The sequence below is a fragment of the Melanerpes formicivorus genome, unplaced genomic scaffold (assembly GCF_026170545.1).
Source record: "Melanerpes formicivorus ecotype bairdi unplaced genomic scaffold, bMelFor1.0.p_v2 SCAF_59, whole genome shotgun sequence".
Classification (NCBI taxonomy): domain Eukaryota; kingdom Metazoa; phylum Chordata; class Aves; order Piciformes; family Picidae; genus Melanerpes; species Melanerpes formicivorus.
The window spans coordinates 3,317,366-3,336,160 of NW_027142411.1; the positions used below are offsets into that span (position 1 = coordinate 3,317,366).

The following is an 18,795-nucleotide window of genomic DNA, read 5'->3' on the forward strand; positions in this document are numbered from 1 at the left end:
AAAGACCCTGAGGGGAACTCCCCTTAAATAGTGGACCTCTCTGCTTTGCCACTGAACCTGAGGCCATGGGGAAAACATTCATCTAAATGCAAATATTCCAAGTTTATTTAAAAAGATATATAGAGAATTATATTGGAATGGTTCAGGCTCAAGGGCAAAGGTCCCTCCCATTAAAATTTTGCTGGCAGCTACCAGAAGGTTGCTGTTAGGAGCAAGCAGGCATAGAAATGAAACTGCCCTTTAAAAATCATCTGCTCAGAATGCTGTCCAGGCACTTTGGGTGCTCACTAAGAAGGCCTTGTGCTGTCATTCCAGCTCCTTCCCCTTCCTGAGAATGAACCAGGGAGCCCAGAATTGGTTCTTATCAAAATAACTTCATCCTTTTTATCAGTTACTCTTTCTGGAGGATGAAACTGGAGACAGCATTGCTCTTGCATCTAGCTGTGGTACTGTATCTGCTCTTAAAGCAGCTGTGGTTGAAGACTCTGCCAATGTGTTTTGCCTTAATAGGCTTCTTAAACAACTTGTACTAGCAAAAATTGTTGAGGCATGGTCTACTAGCTACAGAAGGCAGCTGGGAATCAAGAAATGATGAGCTTGGAGCTTCATTTCTGACAGACATCAGTAGGCTCTGAACTGGTTTCTATTGACTTTGACTGGCTTTATTTAAGAATGAACACCTAACTAACCAGCCCTCATGAATCTCTGCCTCAGTTACTGTAAGAGATGATCATTTATGCCTGCTTCCTGCAATACTGCAGGACTTGGATATGTCTGGGTTTTCAGTCTGGTTTGACATCCTTTGAATATATAATTATGTTGCTATTCAGACTTGTGATGAGACAGTGCAAACCAACAGCAGCATTTACTATCAGACAAATTCCAAAGGCTAACCAATGAAATGGAAATGAAACCATGGAATAATGAAGCTCTTGTAGAACTTTGGGACGCATTTCCTTGCTACGTGGTGTAAGCTTTCCAGCATCACAAGCCAAAGCCAAATCAAATCAGTGAAGGGTTTGCCTGACATCCCTTGGCAGGCTGAAATTTACCTCATTTTCATATTGATTTAAATATGAAATTGAATTAAGAAAGCTAAAAATATCCCTGCAGTACTGTTGGAGAGAATAAACACTTCCATGCCCGATAGGCTGAGGAAGGATGGACAGCAAGTGTTGAAAGAAATTATAACCAATCTTTTCTTTTGGGGTTTTTTTCCCCCTGTTACCATGGAAATGTAGCTGCAAATGGAGCTACAATCACTTGTGTTTAGACTCTATAGTCCTGGTGAAATACAGCTTGTCAGTTGTTTTTGTAAGACATAAACCCTTTCGACTCCAGGAGTGCGAAACAGTTCCTAACAAGGAGAACAGAGAAGGCGACTGTTACAGAAGGGATGTGCACAGTGCCTCAGCAGTCCTCAAAATAACAGGGCAAAGCCACTGTGGAGCCCTCATTCTAATTTAAACACCCATCTGTTTATGCTGGCATGAATGTGTTTCTTGGGTGATTTTCTTTGGGTTTTGTGCCCCTTAACCCCTCTGACCTTACTCCCAGAGTATGTGGATACAGCCATGCGACTCAGTCCCCTCGCTGCACCACTCCTGTGCTGTGAGGAAAGACAGTGCAATCTCTCATCCATGTTTAAAATAAGATTGTTATTTTAAGTGACCTTTTCCTACCCCTTTTGCATGCCTGAGGGATTCCCTTTGGAATTCCAATAAACAGAAAAGCCTCATTGGGCAGCCCTGTGTTTCTGTTAGTGCTCGAAGTGAGAGCTGAGCAGGCAGTTAGGGCTGGAGCAAAGAGCTGGGGAAATGCAGCTCTGATTCGAGGTACTCCTGAGTGCACAGGGGTAAGAATGTGAAAGTGTGGCATTTAACCTTGCAGGGAGAAAAACAAGACTGTCAGTCCAAGACACAGGCAGGTAAATCCATGTCCATGAAACACACAGATGTCACTTGGAGATCAGATACCTGAGATCCATTTCCTGATCTGCCAGTTTGAACTGGCCTCTGGCCACACACATTTCCCTTTTGCTTTCCAATGTGCTATACACAGCAAATCAGCTTTCCACACGTGGCAGAGCTTCTGCAAATCCACAAGAGAAGGCTGAATTTAATGGGATTATTCATAAACCTAAATTAAACCCAGGTTGGCAGTATCAAAGGCAGTGCTCCTAATCCAAAGGAATTACCCCAAGTAGATTTAAGGCTGCAGGAGAATCTCATCTGGTCTGAGCTGATTGGATGAAGCTGGTGAGGGGATTGGAGAGAAGGTCTTCTGAGGAGAGGCTGAGGGAGCTGGCATTGTTTAGTCTGAAGTAGAGGATGGTGAGAGGAGACCTCATTGGTCTCTACAGCTACCTGGAAAGAAGTTGGAGTGAGGCTGGTGTTGGCCTCTTCTCCCAAGTAACTAATGACAGGACAAGAGGTAATGGCCTCAAGCTGCACCAGGGCAGGTTTAGATTGAGCATTAGGAAGAATTTCCTTGCTGCAAGAGTGGTCAGGTATTGGAACAGGCTGGCCAGGAGGTGGTGGAGTCACCATCCCTGGAGGTGTTAAAAAAATGAATAGATGTGGCCCTTTGGAACATGGTCTAGTGGTCATGGAGGTGTTGGGTAGAAGGTTGAACCTCACGATGTTAGAAGCCTTTTGCAACCTTAATTACTTTATATGAGTATATATTTGGTCACATGTTCACCCTGCCAAGCTGCATCTTCAAACTGTCCAATGGAGGGGACTCCACTGCTTCCCTTGGGAGATGATTCCGAAGTCTGATTGTTCTCATGGGGAAACATTTTCTTCTGGAGTCCAACCAGGATCTCCCAGAGTAACTTGTATCCCTTACCCTTTGTCTTTTCCATGGGACTCCTTGTGAAGAGGTTCATTCAGACAAGCAAACATAGCTACACCAGCTCCTAAATCCTTAGGCCCCAGCGTAGTGCCAGTGGAGTGGGCACTGTTGTCTAAGGCTGGACAGAGGTGATGTCAGGTTGACTCATGATGACCAGTGTCTCTTGGCTGAGGACAGTCTCAGGCCCCTGAGAACTCCAGCAATTTGTCAATGAATTGCAGGCCACCTCCTACCTTTTGCTCTGTCTGGCTTCTCTGAGAGACATTTTAAGGCAGTTTGAAGACTCAGCTTGCCAGGTGCTGGGCCAGCTCACTTCAACCAGACTAGTGCCTAGAAAGGGTGGACCAGATGATCCTTGGGCTCCCTTCCCAGATTGCTCTGGATGGACCTTTCCTCTAGTTCCAGAGCCTTGCTGAATTACCTTCCTGCTTCCTCTACACAAGGGATCTTGTTGACTGGAGTCTACAATGCCAAGAGTAGAAGGGTGTATTGCTTTCTGCACTGATTCTGTAGTGACCAATACCTGGAAGCCACAGGCATGTCTCTGAGCTCCTGAAGGAGGACAGATGTGCTCCTCTGGTGGCACGAGGGAGGCAGAGGATGCTATGGGGTTTGTATTAGAGGTGAGGTCAGGTTGCTATGCCAGTACAAAAGTAAGAGCAGCCAGCAGAGAGAAGTTAGGAAAGCCTGGTGTTCAATCCATATGGGTGATGTGTCTCACTGTCAAACTGCTCCTGGAAAAACCAGCCTGACAGCTGTGTTCCAGGCATTAGAGGAGCAATATCAGACTGTAAGTCTGGAAAAAAACCTGGCTTCCTCTGAATCTTTCTTTTTGGAGTTTGTTGCTTATTTTGGAACATTTGTGACAATTGAGGGACAGCCAAAGAGGTTGTGGAGTCTCCTTCTTTCTAGACTTTCCAAACCATTCTGTGATTCTATGACATCTCTTTAAACAGAGCAGTGTGACCTTTGTCAGCTTCTTAACAGGCAAGATTGCTTTGCCTCCCTGATCCATTCCATGACTGCTGTTTGAGTTGTCATGTTCTGCTGTCCTGCTCCCAGGAGATTTTTCTCTGTGTCAGTTGCCATTTGCAAAGTGTCTAAGCAAGGAGATGGTACTGCAGAGCCAGCCCATTGAAGCCCAAGCCAAGGGGTGACTAAAACTTCTCAGGCTGGGTGTTCTCTTTGGAGGGAGCAGATCTTTAGCCTTTGTAGTTCTCTCCTGCAGTATTCAAGATGACTTCAGTTGCAGTAGCTTTTTAAAGGAGAGTAATTCTCTTCCCTAAGTCTTTTTGCTCCTTTTCCCCTTTGCTTTCCTACTGAGGTAAAAATAATGTGCACAGTTTGACACAATTCCACCTTAAGGCTTTAACCCCCCCAGTCTTTATAGATGTTATTAATCCCCTGCCCATATGTATTGGCTTTTTAGCTGCCCTTTCCAAATTCTTCCCTGGCTGTTGCATCAGTCTGGACCCAGCCTTTGGAGAGTCTTTGATGCAGCACACAGTGACTGCAGGAGCACAAAGCCCTTTCTTTGCACTACAAAGAATAAATACAAATGAGCCCAACCTGTCATTACTGGTGATGCAGCATGTGGGCACACACAGTGCATCAGGCAGTGTTTTTCCCAGGCTCCCAAGGTGCTGTAGTGTAGAATCTGCAGAGGCCAAAACAAAGAAAAAAGAGACAACCACCGTGCTGCAGACAACTCAGTCTTTCAGACAGAAAGGACTTCTTGGAACTAATCAAGGCTCTCATTCTCTGGCTTACACCTCCTTTCACCAGCATAATCACCCAGAGTGCAGCGGAGCTACTCCTGATTTATAACAATGTAAGAGGCACATAGCACCAAATAGGTCAAGTTCTCTGCTGGTTGCTGCTTGCATCATGTCTGCCTGACATCTCTTGCTGCCTTTGAAACACTCCCTGTTCCATGTGGGAGCTTTTGATGCCATTTGTACTTGCTGTGTAGGGGAGAGGAAAATTAATTGCAGGCTAAATTAAATCCCTTTGGGATGCATTTAGATATGACTAAGAGGACTTCCAAAAATATGTTAACATGCTGAAAAAGTATACTGGGGAGGGGGGGGAGAAGAGAACATTTGAATGTATGTTTGCAGGTAAAGGTGACCTGGAGATTGAGTATGTCTTTGCAGCATCCCCTCAAGCAAATGGCACGTTATCTCAGCCGGCACCACTCAGGTCTTTGGTGTCCATAAGGTGGTCTAAACCCACTTCTTTTCCTTGATGGTCCACATACACCCTTCTGCATTATAAACCTGGTTGACAAGTGAAATGTGATGCACCTGATTTTGCTGCTTTCTGACATTGGTAGACCACAAGCAGGCACAGAGCTAATTTGCATTGGAGACACTTTGGCATTGGAGCTGGGCAAATCCCTTCAGTTTAACTTCCCAGAATGTTCCCATGAATGCCATGCCCTCTGTTTAGTGGTTGAAGCATCACTGTTCATGTGCCAAAACAGTGATCACAAAGTACCTCATCAGATGCCACCAGTCCCAGTTCAAAGGGATTTCAGAACAATGGACAAGCTCAAGAACTGGGCCCACACAAACTAAGTGCAAGGTCCTGCACCTGGGTCAGGGCAATCCTTGGTATCAAGACAGGCTGGGGGATGAGGAGATTGAGAACAGCCCTGTTCTGGTGGGTTGGAGGCTTCAGGGAGACCTTTTTTGGTCTTTCAATACTTAGAGGGTTTATTAGAAAGATGAGGACAGAGTGCTTAGTAGGGTCTGTAGTGGTAGGGCAAGGAGCAATGGTTTTAAACTCTAAGGGGCTAGATTCAGACTGGATAGAAGGAATTCATTTGGGTTTGTGCTCAGGGTGGGAAAACAATGGCCCAGGTTGCCCAGAGAGGTGGGAGAAGCCTCATCCCCAGAAACATTCAAGGTCAGGCTCAGTGAGGCTCTGAGCAACATGATCTAGTGGAGGATGTCCCTGGTCACTGTGGGAGGGTTGACCTGGATGGCCTTTGAAGGTCCCTTCCAACTCAAAGCATTCTGTGAGTCTGTTCATGCCCTCTGCTGCAAAGCAGAGGGTTGTCAAGATTTTGGCCCTTATGTGCCATCCCATGGCATCGTAACGCTCACAGGAAGACAGGAGTTCATTTTCTTCCTATTTCCAACATACATCCTGAAGGTTTTCACTTATTTTCCCCATTTTTCTGAGAAGCAGAATCGTTTTAACATCAAGAGTTGAGCAGACCAGCAGCCTAACAAGGTCAAAGCATCTGCCCCAGTGTGAAGGTCCTGAACTCACCCCTCCTTCCGTACTGGAGTACTGTCTCCTTCTGACTGTACATTTGGCCAAGCAATACCATTTGCTGGTCAGAAATACGTGGGACAGGTTATCTGTGGAACTAATGATAGACCAGTCCATGTTTCTAAAAGAGTCTCCTTTTAGCCTGCTTATCTCTTCCCTGACATTTCTTCCCGAGCATCAGTGAGCAGGCAGCTTTGTCCTGCCCTCTGAAAGCAGGTCTGCAGGGGCAGCAGCGTGCAGAAGGCTATGGAACAAGCAAGTCACATGGCTTCTATATTTTCTCTCTTTGTTTACTGTCTTCATGATGCCAAATGGCAAATTAAAAGAATGCCCTAACCCAAAGAGTAAGGCATGGTATCTCTCCTTCCCACATGGATGGTTGTGATTATCTTTGGGGATGGGAAGGCATTCTGTGCTTGCTCTTTTGATAGCTCTGCTCTGGGACAGCAAATAATCTCTGCATTTTTGGGGCATAAACACCATGTAATTAATATACCTTGGGTAGTTTTAATGGAACATTTAACTCACTTACCAGCATTAGCACAGCTGGTCTGACAAACCTTTGGCTCTGAATGCAGGAGGAGACAAAGCCCTGTGCCTTTTTAGAAAAGAGCCAGGAAGGTTGGTGTTACCTTGCTGAGTCTGCTGAGAGCTGCAGAGGAGGCATTTTCAGCCACCACTGATACATTGTCCTTTTTTATACAATCCTAGAATGGTCTGGGTTGGAAGGGACCCTCCAGGGTCATCTAATCCAACCCCCCTGCACTGAACAGGGGCATCCTCCACAGGAGCAGGTCGTTCAGAGCCTTGTCCAGCCTCACCCTGAATATCTCCAGGGTGATATATATCCTCAACTGCTTCCCTGGGCAGCCTGTTCCAGTTCTTTTAGTGCCATGGTTATGGAGCTCAGTTCTGAGTGCTCACCTTCAGCTTCCCCAAATGCCAATTTTGAAGGCATGTTTTCTAATGCTCCTGGTGTTAGTGGAGTGTAGCAAAACCTCTAGTAGCTGCTGTTGATAGAGGGTGTGATTTTTGGATTTAAAATATGTTGAAAACATAAGATGTTTAAAATACAGGGGAAAGAAACAAACTGAGGTGTGGAGGTAAGCTGCCTCTGTCTCTCCTATCTGGACTTCTGTCACTCATACCCCAATGGGGAGACAAAAGACAGGCTCCTAGTTGAGATCTCCAGGTCTTACTATGGCTGCTAGCAATTTCCCAAGGACAAGAGTATGGACTTAAAGCTTTCTTTGCCTACAGGTAGCAAGCAGGTGATTATCTGGGGGGGTTTTGCATCCTTTCAGTTGCTTTTCAAGCAATATTCCAAATATGTCTATGAATACTTCTGCACATTCCTTTCATATCTATTTCAGTGCAAAGAAACTCAACCCTGCACATACAGCTGGGCAGTTGCATGCTTCAAACACTGAGGTCTCTCCAAACCTAAGCCATTCTATGAGTTTTAACTGCAAAAGCCATAGTCAGGTTTTAAAGCAGTCAAGAGCCCAGCAAACAGAGCTGTCTAGTGATGCATGTGTCAGGAAGCTCAGTAACACAGATTCCTTAATGAGGAGGATGAGCTTCTGATAGTGTTGGTGCTGTCATGACCAGTCACTGGAACACTTCAGCCATGAGCTAGAGCAGTGGTAGCTCTGCAGGCACAAGCAGAGGAACAGAAGTCTGACATTTAAATAGCCCTGTAAAAGGGGAAAGGATTTTAGGGGAAAAGAGAAATTCATTGATTCGGGAGAAATGCAAGTAGCAGTTTTATCAAAGCAGGACGTTGAAGAAAAGCCAATGGCTGTACTATAGGTGGAATAAAGAGCTAGGTTGGATCTAAAGATACTTAGTCAAGCTGTATGCCAACCTTTATGTTTCTTGAAAGGTGATGGTGAAACAAATGAGATGATTCTGTGAAACATTACATGCAGAAAGATGATGTTTGAAGGCAGCTATGCCTGCTGTCTGGCTCAGAGTCAGAGGATTGGCTTCATTGCATCCCTGGTATGAACTGCATTAAAACAATTAACTGAATTTAATTGCCACCCATGATAAAAAGCCACAAAATCCAACTGTGGATGAACGGGTTTGATCTCCCTCATTTTTGTGTAAGTCTTAGGCACTATGTTAATCTATCAGGACTGTCCTGCTGTCTTTTAAATAAATCATTGTGAGGAAAACAATATTGGTTGATACAAAAAGCAGAGCAGGAGCACAGTGGATGTCCTGGTACCACAGTTAGGCAGCAGTGCAGGAGCTCTGCAAACAGGTGCACATGCTACTCTCAGTTGTAGGCAGGCAGTCCCAAGCACATATCTAAATCATCTCAGGGGAGGAGCAATATTAAAGTTGCCTTTTTTCAAGCAGTTTAGCAGTTTTAGTTCTGACTCATTCTTTGATACACAGCAGCTTGTAGAGGAGGGCCCTACTTATTGAAAGCTGTGATAAAAGAACTTCCATGACTTCTGCTGTGGATCTTTAAACTGTTGTTCTCAAATATGGGTGAAGAGTGTCCAGCTCTTAGCTTAGCTCTACCTTCCCTGGTGGCTTGAGCTAGGTCAGCCAAGGTGCCCGGGGTGCAGGACAGGAACCCTCTGGCAAAGAGCTGCTGGGGAGAGCAGGCTGGGGAAGGTCAGCTCTCCAAATCTCTCCCAGCATAGTTTTAATTTCTTGAATTAACATTGTTCCTTTGAACTCAATGAAGTTCTCCTGCAGCACAAAGTGTGGCAGGAGCATATGCCTTTGTGGCACTCTGGCCTCTGCTCCATTTTTAATCAGATAAAATGAAAAACTTTTCCACAGTTTTGTTGTTGTTAAATTGCCTCCCAGACATAGAAACATAGTTCTGCATTTAGTCATTCAGATACTTGGGATGCTGGAAACAAAAATAATCAGGAAACCTTTTCTGGGTTCATTTCCTTAATTTCTCTGTCTGAATGCATCCATCTGTCCAAACATTCTTGTGCAAAACATGGGTTACAAGGTACAGGTTTGGAATGCTTTCTGAGCACAGTTGGTTGATTGGTACAAACCCCACCTGAAATAGAACTCCTTTTCCTTTTTGTGCAGTTTCAACTTACTACATCTTTGATGAGAGAGGAAATACAGCTCTTGGCTACAGCCAGGGCTAAAGGAAAACGTTGTGGCTTCATCAGGGCTAGCATTTAACCCTTCATATTTGCCAGGAAAATTTTTCCTACCACTTGATTCTTAGAGGCATTCAAGTTTTTTCTTAGTCTCAGCCTCAGAACAAACCCACAAAGTGGGTAGTGGAAGGGGAGTGAAAAGGAATCTCATCAAGCAATGACTCTTGAAGCCAGAGCAACTGGATCCAGATCCATCCATAGTCCAAGATAAACTTGCTCAACTAAATCTGAATTCCAAAAGACAAGTGAAATGTCTTTTCTGATTAAGCTCAATGCTCCAACCACCCAAGCACCAGACATTTTAGGGTGGCTTGTTTAGGACTGGGGACTTAAAAGTGCCTGAGATGTGCTTGGGTCTCTTCTCCTGTATTGCAAAGGGATAGGAATGGCATCTGATGTTTGAGCACAAGAAGAAAAAGAACATGTGGACAGAGAGAAGAGAAGCTCCAGACAAGGTGAAGTTCCGTTCCATTGACTCCCTTCTATGCTTGTGTGTGTGTTTGCCACAGAGTGATGGTGTCCCACAGAAATTGCCCTGCAATTCTTGTGTTTTCAGAACAGAGTCCATGCATTTTCATGAGATCACACAGACACTCTCACAATGCTATTTCTATTTCTGTTCTCCCCACAGTATAGCAAGAAGATAATTCCAAACCAGCAGCCTTTTAACTATTCACTCCTCCTGACACCTTCAGTGTAGCCTGCTGACATTAGGCATGTGTTAGTGTTTCCAAAACCAGGGCTCAAATCTGCTGACTCTCCAGAAAAGACATCCCCATCCTGTGATTTGAATGGCATTATTTGCATGGATAGTGCTCAGGTCAGTAAGGAATTCTAAAGCTGGCTGTGAGTCTAGCACTGAAGGTGCTGTGCCCTCCCTGCCATGTAGACAGGGATGAAGTCAGCAGTATGAGGAATTGCAGATGGATTTATTTTTTCTTCTGTTCATCCTTGTGGAATGCAGTTCATGCTCTTCATTATTATTCACCAAGTGACCTTAATAAGCCATTTTCAATGTCATGTAAAATGTTTTAGAGATTTAAATGGTGTGAGCAGCTTTCCTCACAGAAACAGGCAAATTCAAGAAAGAGTACAAAAACCTGCCTAAACTGTACTGCTTTGGTTAACCAACTTCAGCAAGGATTTATTTACTGAAATGGATGGGATTTTGCAGGATTAAGCTACTCCCAGGTAGAGTTTTAATTAAACCTCTGGCCTGCTGTTATTAAAAAAATGCTTTACAATCAGTGGATTAAACCCAGCCCTTGCTAGGGGCAGCAGGGAGGGGAGGAAGTGGGGGGGTGGTGCTTTGAGTTTGAGGTCGTTTCCCACCAAGGACAAACTCCTTCTTGAGCACTTCAGAAGTCTTTCACTCAGTCTTCCTCAGGCACAGGTCTTTGCTGAAGTCAGTAATGCCCAAGCTGCCTTTCCTTCTTGAAGCAATAAGTTAGTACAGCTGAGGTTTTTCTTCCTCAGATTGCTCTCCCTTCCTCTGCTCCAGCCTGAGAACCTTTGCATTTGGCTGCAGAGTTTGGGAAAGGAACAGCTGGCATCAGGGGACAGTCAAAAATCATATGATGCATCTAGACCTACAGGGCTTCTGTCCTGTTTGTCTACTCTGTCCCTCACCTGCAGTTTCAGCAGTGAGGCCAGAGGTGGTTTGCTTCATAAATAGAACCATGGAATCATAGAATGGTTTGGGGTGGAAGTGGCCTCCAAAACTCAGCCAGTCCAACCCCCCTGCAGTCAGCAGGGATATCCACCACTGGAGCAGGCTGCTCAGAGCCCTGTTGAGCCTCACCTGGAGTACTTCCAGGGATGAGACCTCAACTACCTCCCTGGGCAACCTGTTCCATTGTTCCACCACCCTCATAGTGCAGAACTTGTCCTCACATCCAATCTAAGTCTGCTCTTCTCTCATTTCAAGCCACTGCCCCTCATCCTGTCCCTGCAGGCCTTTGCAAACAGTCTCTCTGCGGCCTTCTTGTAGCCCCTTCAGGTACTGGCAGGCTGCTGTTAATGTCTCCCTGGAGCCTTCTTTTCTCCAGGCTGGACAACCCCAGATTCCTCAACTTGTCCTTGCAGCAGAGGTGCAGTCAGTCTTCATATGACACCCAAAGGAAAAAATGAAAACAAAAAAACCCCAAAACCCCCAAACCCTAGAAAACTCAGAGTACCCCAAATGTGATTTGAGAGGCATAATTTTATCTTTGATACTTGCCACCACCCATTCCACATCCAGCACAAAAATGAAGGTTTAGAGTGTCTGAATGCTTCAAAATCTCTTCAAAACAAAGTACTGACCTTTATTAATGAGGAGAATATTAAAACTTTTGGTTCAGCCAAGAGAGATCTGAGGTTACAACCCAGAATACTGCTTTGCCTTTAGTGTTCACAGCACCCAGACTCCTGTCAAAATTTGTCTGTGGTTTTTTCTTCCGGGCTCGACATCTACTCTGCATCACACTCTTCAAAATCATACTGAATTAGCAGATATCTCAGCACAGGGATTCAAAAAGAACTGGAGAAGCAGAAAAGCAGGCAAGAGGCTCACGAGTGCAGGGCTGACTTTGAAGGCTGGAGGGACAGGGGAGAGCAGTGGGGGTTTAGAGGGCTCAGAGGCCAAGCCAGCAAGAAAAATAAAACTAAAACTCAACCAGCTCCAATCTGTCTGGTTAAAATGAAAATGCTCTTTAGTCCATCTTACACCTGAAGGGCAGAACACTACTTTGGGAGTGAAATAATAAAGATGTGTTACTTAATCATGTATCTTGTAATTAAAAATGAACCAATTACTAACCAAGCTGGGATCAGTAGAATTTAACTAAGAATTCAATTTACAACTAATTCCCTGAAGCTTGAGCATAAAACTTTGGATCAGCTGTGGGGTATCAAGGCAAACATAGAAAATACTGATCATCGATAAAGGCTAATGAGCTCTGGGTTTTCTTTCTTTCTGTAAACAGCTTTTCATAGATTCACAGAATCATCATTTGGGTCGGAAGGGACCGTAAGGGACCACACCAGCAGTGTGCCCAGGTGGCCAAGAAGGCCAATGGCATCCTGGCCTGCATTAGGAATAGTGTGGCCAGCAGGAGCAGGGAAGTCATTGTGCCCCTGTACTCTGCATTGGTTAGGCCACACCTTGAGTCCTGTGGCCAGTTCTGGGCCCCTCAGTTTAGGAAGGACATCAAAACACTTGAAGGTGTCCAGTGAAGGGCAATGAGGCTGGGGAGAGGCCCTTGAGCACAGCCCTGTGAGGAGAGGCTGAGGGAGCTGGGGTTGCTTAGCCTGGAGAAGAGGAGGCTCAGGGGAGACCTCATTGCTCTCTACAACTACCTGAAAGTTGGTTGTAGCCAGGAAGGGGTTGGTCTCTTCTCCCAGGCAATCAGCACCAGAACAAGAGGACACAGTCTCAAGCTGTGCCAGGGGAAGTTTAGGCTGGAGGTGAGGAGAAAGTTCTTCACCAAGGGAGTCATTCCTCATTGGAATGTGCTGCCCAGGGAGGTGGTGGAGCCATTGTCCCTGGAGATGTTCAAGAGGGGACTGGATGTGGCACTTGGTGCCATGGTCTGGTCATGAAGTCTGTGGTGACAGGTTGGACTCGATGATCTTTGAGGTCTCTTCCAACCTTAGTGATACTGTGACACTGTGATAAAGATCATCTAGTTCCAACGCCCCTGCCATGGGCAGGGACACCTCCCACTAGACCAGGTTGTTCATTTCCTTGTTGAATTTCATGTGAGTTGTAAGCCCTGCAGAGAAATGCTCATTTGATGAATAAAATGTTTTCATTAGTAATTTGCAAAACTCATGGAAACTTCCCCATTGCTCTGGTCTTTCACCTACCTTGTTTTCCATGTGACAGACTTCCAAGAATTTCCACATGCGACTGGGTAGAAAGGTTAGAGATCCAAGAACTCTCTGAATAGTCAGAGGGCAGAAAAGCACATGCAACAAGACTGCACAGCCAAAAGACTTCCATTTTAGAATTGACTATAGGGTAAAAATGAGAGGCTGCTGTCAGACTGCATAAGTGTTTCTTGTCTTTCTTCACGCACACATTAGCTAAAAAAAATCTCCCATTGTCTTCTGTCTTCTAAAGGCAACACACTCCTGACATCCAGCCAGAGAGTAATTTCACAGACCCATAGAATGGCTTGGATTGGAAGCAACCTTAGAGACCACTAGCCAAGTTGCTCAAAGCCCCATCTGGCCTGGCCTTGAACACTTCCAGGGATGGGGCATCCACAACCTCTCTGCATAACTTGCCCAGTCACTCACCACCCTCACACTGAAATCTCTATCTACACTCCTTCAGTTTAAAGCCATTGCCCCTTGTCCAGCCTGACCTTGAGTATCTCCAAGGCTGGGGCCTGTGCTATCGCTACAAGCCCTTGACAAAGTCCCCCTACAACTCCCTGGTAGGCCCCCTTGAGATATTGAAAGGCTTCAGTAAGGTCTTTCCAGAGCCTTCCCTTCTCCAGGCTGAACAGCCCCAACTCTATCAGCCTGTTCTTGATCTAACTGTACAGACACAAGATGTCTGTTTAACTAAGGACATTAGACAGAGGCCTGCTCCTGTCAGAACTGACAAGAATCAGGCTGAAGGTGAACAGTATGAGGGATTACGGTGTTTCTTCCCAAGAGGAACTGTTGAAGCAGCGTTCATAAAAGCAGGGTCTACCTCTTAAAGAGTCTGCTAAAGAAAAGGGCACTGGATAGTCCTCATTCATCTTGTTCTTGAGCTTCCTCCTATGTAAATCTGCATAATCTGTGTAACATGTTTTGGAGAGTGAAAAAAGAAAAGGTCAGTACAAAAATACTGCTCTCTTTATTGCTCCATACTCTGAGGAAAGCACAGTTTGTTAGAACAGGAAATAACACTTTATTATAAAATCTGCATGTAAACAAGTACCAAATTAATTGAGTAACAGTTAATGGAAGTGCAAATTAACTTCATAAAACGCTATCTGCTCTGGGTTTAACTATATATAGACTTTGTTTTCTCCCCTGCTAGTGTGGTTCTGCTCTCCCCTCCCCACTGTTAAAAAGATCGACCGTCGCTTGCGTTAGCTAAAAAGGGTGTACGAGCCTGCGTACAAGGTTAGGTTTTGCTCTGCAAAGAGGGAGTCTGTGGTGATACTCATCATCATCCTTCAGCTTGGAGTCTCTGCTAGCCACAGGACAAGAGGATCTACAGCATATGTACACAGTGAAAACGTGGCCATGTCGAGCCACCTATTTAACATCAGTTCATTTACTAGCAAACATTGAATCTGGAACCGTTCATCAAGGAAGCAGTCATTGTAGTGTAACTCCCAGGCTTGCTTGCTCATCTTAAGGCATTAATGAGAGTCTCGATTGCTAAGTCCTTGTTATCACCATGAGGAGCAGCCAGACGCTTCTCAACAGTCAAATGCTCGCTCATCCCCATGTGCAACATCTGTCCCTGCTGAAAGCTTCTAAAGCACAGACAAGTCATGGCAAGACTTTGATTTTGCCTTGAAAGCCATCTTCTTGTTGTTCTTTGCCACAATCCTCCCAAGGAAGCGCTTTGCCTTCTTGCCTATGCTTTCTCTTCTCTTTGTGTTGGCCATTCTCCTGGCATTGTCTTCTTTACTGTCCTTGCGAAGCCGAATCTGCCGAACAATCCCTTCAAACAGGTCCTTGACATTATGATGAAGCGCAGCTGAGGTCTCGATGAACTTGCAGTCAAACACAACAGCACAGGCCCGTCCCTCTGGGTGGAAAGAGAAAATGGGAGATGAGTGGAAATGAACATTTTCTCTTCATAGATACTGGCAGAAAAAACCCCACACCAAGAGCAGACTTTAGGTAAGGGAAGTGCCTTCAATGCCACAAGACAGCTGTGCTACGTGGTAGCCAGACTCCACATTTGCACTTATGGCTTTGCCCCCTTACTGTTCTTGAGTTTGGGATGGTATGGCCAGGAATCTCATTTGCTCAATGGTATTGAATACAAGGCAACAACAGTACTCTAGGCAGACCATCCCAGTACTGTTTGAGACCTAAAGCTGATATAGAAGAGGCACTTGTACAAATACTTGCTGCTCGATAGGAAACAGTGTGAGGGATGGGAAGAAATTAGTTCTTGTGGAAGATGAGCAGTTACAAACCCTCTGCCTTACTGTAACAAGTGAGAGTGTTCCACACTAGCTACAAGTGAAGTTGATACAGTCCACAAGGTCAAGTCATTGAACAGGCTGCTAGAGGTCATGAAGTTGTAGACCACTGGATTTGCCTAGGAGTGCATTCACAGTACCAGATGCTTAGTGCTCCAATGTGAGCACCTAACCTTGTGACATGGCTGCAGTGCAAATTTCTGTGGTCAGCTGGTGGTAACTAACAGCAAAGCTAAGCAAAGTAGTCATGTCATGACTGTGACAGGACAACCATGCACTGCCACTAGCCTGAAAAAAGTGTGCTCATCTCCTGCTGAACTCCAGTCAATTCCCTATGCAGGCATTTACCACAAGGAACATGGCAAAAACAGGCCACCAGAGATGGTTCCTCATCAAGGCACCAATGCTTCAGAGCATTCTTGCCCATGAGAAAAAAAAAGGGGCAAAGAATGAAATAAAACAAAAGAAAACAAAACCTAAACCGTCAAAGGTTTCAATGAGTGAATACTGAGGTGTTGGCAGTGGCTACTGTGTTCTGGTTATGCTAGCTGGAACTAGCTGAGAAAATTCTCACCGATCGACCCCAGAGGACAAATACAAAAGGACTCTAAATTGTGTGAGCCTGCTCCCACTAGCTCAGCTCAAACATGATGGAATCACTTCCAGAAGGAAGAGGATTGTATGGGACCACCCTTTCCAAAGGCTTCCTGGGTTCTGTGACAGGGCACTCCTGTTCCTTAAACACACAGCTTGAACTGTCACATCTTGAGCCAAGCAAGTGCTGCTGCTGCACAGAACAGTTAGACCTGTTCAGTTGGTGCTGACCAAAACACAGTCCTACAGAAAGCAGCAGCCCTGATGCATTTTCCTCTCCTGGACTGCAGTTCAGAGCATTGCTCTGCTCAGCCACACATCTCCCACCATCCTTTCCACTACTTTTTGTGGCTCCAGTATAAACCAGCTGGGTTGATGTCTCCAGTGTGCCTCAAATCATACATTTTTCTACATCAGAACCATTCTATTTCTGTTGGCCATGACCCTCCACAGCCCTTCATAATTCAGACATTCCTGTAAATGAAGAGTGTCTCTTACCATCAACTGAGACTTCTCGGGACCTCACCAGGTCGCTTTTGTTGCCCACAAGAATAATAGGAATGTCTTCTGATTGCCTTGCTCTTCTGAGCTGGATTCGTAGCTCAGAGGCCTTTTCAAAGCTGACTTTGTCTGTCACTGAATACACAATGATATAGGCATCTCCCATCTTCATACAGTGGTTCTGAAGCCATTGGCTGTCATCCTAGAACAGAAGGCAACAATGCACTGAAAAATCTACTCAGCACTGACTAATGATTTGCTTATTGTAAGTGCCTTCGAGGTAGTTTTTTAAACTCCATTACAAAGAGTCAGCACAAGTAAAGCAACTTCCCTGTAGGTAGGATTGCTATTGCTCCCAGAAATAATACCAGCTCTGCGCTGATCAGATGGCGAATCTCTCATTTTACAGCAGTTCCCTGGGCTGCTCATAGAATCATAGAGTTGTTTCCATTGGAAAAGACCTCCAAGGCCATCAAGTCCAACCCTCAACCTAACACCATCATGGCCACTAAACCATGTCCCCAAGTGCCATGGCCACAGGTTTCCTGAACACCTCCAGGGATGGTGACTCCACCACCTCCCTGGGCAGCCTGTGCCAATCCCTGACCACTCTTGCAGCAAAGACATTTTTACTAACATCCAACCTCAACACAATTTCAGGCCACAAAAGCTGCTGCTTATTCTAAGCGTTAAGGGATTCACACTCCAACACTATTCAGTTTTTTTAATTACCTGCCTTAGCTACAGGAAAAGCATTGCAGGAGAGGAGAGGCAGTAGGATCGGATCAAAGCAATAGGCAGCCACAGCTATTGCCATGAAATAGCAGTGCGACCATTTCTATTGGTCTTTTTAGACCACTGACCAAACCATAAAGAAAAAAAGATCTGCAAGTACCTGCTCCCAAATATCAAACACCACGAGAGAAGCTTCTTCTCCGTCAACCACAATCGATCTGTCGTATGTATTTCCTAGGGGAAAAGAAGTTCACAACAAAGAAGTTACTCTCCTGCATCCCTGCCGGCAGCCTGGAAAAGGGCGGCTGCAAGAGCTGCCCGAGGAGGCGCGACCGGGATCCCCAGAACTGTGACCGCGCTTCCCCTCGCCGGGGCGCAGCCGCAGGTGCCCCGCGCCCTCACCGGCCTCCTCCGCGTCCGCGCAGTCCTCCACGCCGCCGAAGATGCGAGCCAGGCTGGTCTTGCCGACGCCGTGCTCGCCCAGCAGGATCACCTTGTAGAGGCTGCTGTCGGAGTCGCTGCCCGAGGAGGTGATGGAATCGGAGGAGTCGGAGGCCCAGCTCTCCCGCTGCGGCTCGCCGGGGTTGTACGAGGTGCAGCGAACCAAGCCGGAGAGCTCACCCTGCGGCAGGGAAGCCCGCAGGTCCCGCTCGTCCACCGGCATGCTCCGGCGGTGCAGCTGCTGGTGCACGGAGACGGGCATGGTGCCGCGCCGCTTGTCCAGGTAGCGCAGCTTGTCGCCGCGGTTCAGAGTCATGGGGGTGCCGGGCTGCGGCCGGAGAGCAGCGGAGGGCCGGCGCTGTCCCGGGCTGTCCTGCCGAGCAGCTCTGGCTCCGGGTCGCTCCGCCACTGAGCGAGGGAAGCAGCGAGGGACTCCGCGACGGTGCACACCCCGCAGCTCTCCAGAGAGCTCTGCCACCACGGCGCTTCTCGCCCCTATTTATGGCTCCAGTGGCCCGGCTCGGCCCGCCCCGCCGTGACGCGCGGCGCCCGCCTTGCCAGCGCGGCCGTGGGCAGCACGTCCGCCCACCGCCACCCGGCTCCGCTCGGCGGGGGCGGGAGCCCGGCGCGGGGAGCCCCGTCGGGGGAGGAGCCGCACGGGTCGCTGGCGGCAGCGGAGCTCCCGTCGGCGAGGAGAAAGCGCCGAGCGCCGTGAGAAGGGAAAGCGCGGGGCGTTGCGTTAGATGCCGCTGGTGGAAGGCTGAGCGGGATGCTGGAGGGTTCGCTGCTCATGCGAGCTCCTGCCCTGCCCGGCCCGGGATGCTATTCCCCATCTCGCGGTGGACCGCAAGGCAGCGTTCGCTGCGTGCGCCGCATGTTCCCACTCACAGCCCTGCCTTGGGCGAGTATTGTGGCGGTAGGTTCCCTCGGCCTGAGGCTCTAGGGCACTGTCCAAGAGCTCAGGTGCAGGCTTGGTGTCTGCAGTAGCGTTAGGGGAAGCATTCCCAGGTGTGCAACGATTGCTTTACTTCGTGTTTGCATTACTCTGCACAGGAGCAGGTTCTATGGCAGGTCCTTTGGCAGGTCCTTCACAC

At 46.9% G+C, this 18,795-nt stretch overlaps 1 protein-coding gene across 1 annotated transcript; it reads right to left on the minus strand.

The window, feature by feature from the left end:
* Positions 1–14,099: 14,099 nt before the first annotated feature.
* Positions 14,100–18,171, minus strand: RRAD (RRAD, Ras related glycolysis inhibitor and calcium channel regulator). The gene is made up of 4 exons (XM_068161650.1): positions 17,663–18,171; positions 17,421–17,494; positions 16,523–16,727; positions 14,100–15,027 (listed from the first exon to the last, which is right to left on the minus strand). The coding sequence occupies exons 1-4, from the start codon at positions 18,015–18,017 to the stop codon at positions 14,750–14,752; spliced, it is 912 nt and encodes a 303-aa protein (XP_068017751.1). The 5' UTR covers positions 18,018–18,171; the 3' UTR covers positions 14,100–14,749.
* Between the last annotated feature and the right edge of the window lie 624 nt (positions 18,172–18,795).

Bases quoted from the DNA above. Each gene is read 5' to 3' on its own strand.
- RRAD (XM_068161650.1), bottom strand. From the start codon at position 18,017: ATGACTCTGAACCGCGGCGACAAGCTGCGCTACCTGGACAAGCGGCGC. The intron at 17,495-17,662 runs GTGAGGGCGCGG...CTTTTCCCCTAG, and splicing joins CGCGGACGCGGAGGAGGCCG to GAAATACATACGACAGATCG. The intron at 16,728-17,420 runs GTACTTGCAGAT...CTTCTGTTCTAG, and splicing joins TGTTTGATATTTGGGAGCAG to GATGACAGCCAATGGCTTCA.